Source organism: Hyperolius riggenbachi, chromosome 3 (genome assembly GCF_040937935.1).
Source record: "Hyperolius riggenbachi isolate aHypRig1 chromosome 3, aHypRig1.pri, whole genome shotgun sequence".
NCBI lineage: Eukaryota > Metazoa > Chordata > Amphibia > Anura > Hyperoliidae > Hyperolius > Hyperolius riggenbachi.
The window spans coordinates 389,090,460-389,093,344 of NC_090648.1; the positions used below are offsets into that span (position 1 = coordinate 389,090,460).

At 50.3% G+C, this 2,885-nt stretch overlaps 1 protein-coding gene across 1 annotated transcript; it reads left to right on the top strand.

Annotated features, from left to right (window-relative positions):
* The first annotated feature begins 366 nt into the window (after positions 1-366).
* LOC137562354 (piggyBac transposable element-derived protein 4-like) lies at positions 367-2,079 on the top strand. The gene has a single exon (XM_068273690.1). It carries the CDS (start codon positions 367-369, stop codon positions 2,077-2,079), a length of 1,713 nt encoding a protein of 570 aa, XP_068129791.1.
* The last annotated feature ends 806 nt before the right edge of the window (positions 2,080-2,885 follow it).

Consider the following 2,885-nt stretch of genomic DNA (forward strand, 5'->3'; position numbering starts at 1 on the left):
AAATTGTGTTCATTGGCTGCAAAGTGCATTGTATTGGATACACATGAATCAAATTCATGTGTATCCAATACACTGTTGCCATTTGGTTGTGAGCTGTGCTGTGAGCTGTGAGCTGTGCTGTGAGCTGTGAGCTGTGCTGTGATCTGTGCTGTGATCTGATCTTCCTACCGATTTGTGTACCGACCTCTGCCTGGATTTTGACCTACGTTTTTCGCCTGCTGATTCTGCCTGTTATTGGATTTCTGTGTACCGACCTCTGCCTGGATTTTGACCTACGTTTTCCGCCTGCTGATTCTGCCTGTTATTGGATTTCTGTGTACCGACCTCTGCCTGGATTTTTACTACGCTTTTTTCCTGTCACCTGCTATGGCGTCATCCTCGAAGCGTCTCACAGCGGAAGCGCTGATGCAGTTCGAGGACAGCGATCCGGATTTGCAGTCACTGGAGGACTCCAGTGACAGTGATGCTCCTGGCAACCTGTCGTCTGATTCTGACAGCGACTCCATCACCAGCGACACGGAGGAGGTTAGTGACGCACGTGTTTGGTGCCCAGTCAACACCACTCAGGCCCCACCACCGCCCCCCCGTTTCCCTTTTACTGGAGAGCCCGGCTTGAAGGTTGAATGTGATCACTGCCCCCTGGCCTACCTGCAGCTGTTCTTCAGTGACGCTGTTATTGATAAAATCGTGGTGGAGACGAACCGCTACGCCGCGCAAGAAATTGCTGCTCCACGAGGTCCCTTTTCCAGGAGCAGGATGTGGGAGCCTATCACCAAGGAGGACTTGTGGCTGTTCCTTGGACTAATTATTCTGCAGGGGGTGGTGGGGAAGCCCCTGCAGAAATGGTACTGGTCGACGAACAAAATAATCGCTACCCCCTTCTTTGGCACGGTAATGTCGGAGTACCGTTTTGGACTCATCATGAAGTTTCTACACTTCGCAGACAACTCCGCCTTCGAAGAGTCAACCCACCCAGCGCCAAAGTTGAAAAAGATCTGGGAAGTTTTTCAGCTGGTGATGGAAAACTTCCGCAACACTTATGTGCCCCAGAGGGACATAAGTGTGGATGAAAGCTTGATGGCGTACAAAGGCCGACTGTCCTGGATACAATACATCGCGTCCAAGAGGGCCCGGTTTGGAGTGAAGTCCTACATGTTATGCGAGGCATCAACGGGCTACATCTGGAACAGCATACTGTACACCGGGAAAGGGACACAATTTAACCCTGCTTTCAGCAGCTACGGGGTGGCGACTTCATCCGTGCTATCTTTGGTGGAGCCCTTGTTGAATAAGGGGTACTGTGTCATCACAGATAATTTTTACAGTTCACCTGAACTTTTTGAAATACTCATCAGGAACAAAACTGATGCCTACGGCACCGTTCGTCCTAACCGGCGAGAAATGCCTACTGCCTTCGCCAAGCAAAAGCTAAAATCTGGGGACATTGTGGCTTGGCAGAAGGGAAAAATGTTGGCACTCCGCTGGCGTGACAAGAAGGACGTGTGTACGCTCAGCACTGTCCATGATGCTTCATCTGCCACCACCACAACGCGAGGAGGGAAAGTCCTGGCCAAGCCGCAAGTCATCCTGGACTACAACCATACAATGGGTGGGGTGGACCGAGCTGACCAGGCGATGACATACTACCCCGCAGTCCGCAAACAACAAAAAAAATACTACAAAAAAATGTTTCGGCATCTGCTGGAACAATCTCTGTGGAATGCGTTCATTTTGTATAAGCAACGCAGTGACAGGCCAGGAACGCATTCCGACTTTATATGGAAAATGTGCGAAAGCATATGTCTGAAGTACCAGACTTCATCAGCAGATGTGCGAATTGGGCGCCGTGCATCATATGTTGTCAACCCTGAGCGCCTCACTGGCCGCCACTTTTCAGACTATATTCCACCCACTCCAAAAAAAGCTGCTCCAACTAGGATGTGCGTTGTTTGCTGCAGCAAGACGGATAGCAAGGGTAAGAAAGTCCGCAAAGAAACCCGTCTCTACTGCCCGGACTGTAATGTCGCCCTGTGTGCTGTTCCATGTTTTAAAATCTACCACACACGGGAGGTGTATTAGTTATACACTGTACTGCATGTACATACTGTATATATAATCTGCTGCTTCTTTGTACAGTTTTGCTATTTCAGTTTATTGATAAATTTAATTTTTTCAGCAAATTTGTGTTACAGTCTTTTATTTATATGCAGGATATCTTACAGGCCTTTATTCTGATATATTTTGGTGAGTTAAGACTTAATAATTGGATGCCTAAAATTCTTGAAAAAAATGTACCGCTTTTGACTCATAATTCCAGACAGAAATGAACCGCCAGGAGGGTTAATAGTCAAAGTGAACCAGGCTGGCTTAGTGAGCAGGAGCCAGGAGGTGGTAAAGGGTGGTAAGGCACATTAACGATGGTTCTTCCGGCAGCCAGTTCATGTCCCCCTCTCGCCGACAACAGGGGCCAGGAACTCGCCTTCCACCCACGCCTGGTTCATCTTGAAACGTCAGTCTGTCCACAGACTTGTGAGACAGACGTGAGCGTTTCTCGGTGACCACGCCACCAGCTGCACTGAAGCAGCGCTCGGACAGCACGCTGGAAGGGGGGCAGGACAGCACTTCCAGGGCGTACTGCGCCAGCTCGCTCCAGATCTCCAGGCGCTTGACCCAATACTCCATGGGATCAACAGGGGCATCGCTGTCAAGACCGCTGTAGGACCCCATGTAGTCAGCCACCATTCGGGTCAGGCGCTGGCTGTGACCGGAGGAGGATGCTGCTGCATGCACCTCCTCTCTAGTCACTGCTGCCGGAGCCTCTACAGTCCTGTAGAGCTCGTTGCTGAGAGACAGCAGGTCTGTGGGGCTCTTGCTGCTGGATGCAG

Coding starts and splice junctions, on each gene's coding strand:
- LOC137562354 (XM_068273690.1), top strand. CDS start 367: ATGGCGTCATCCTCGAAGCGTCTCACAGCGGAAGCGCTGATGCAGTTC.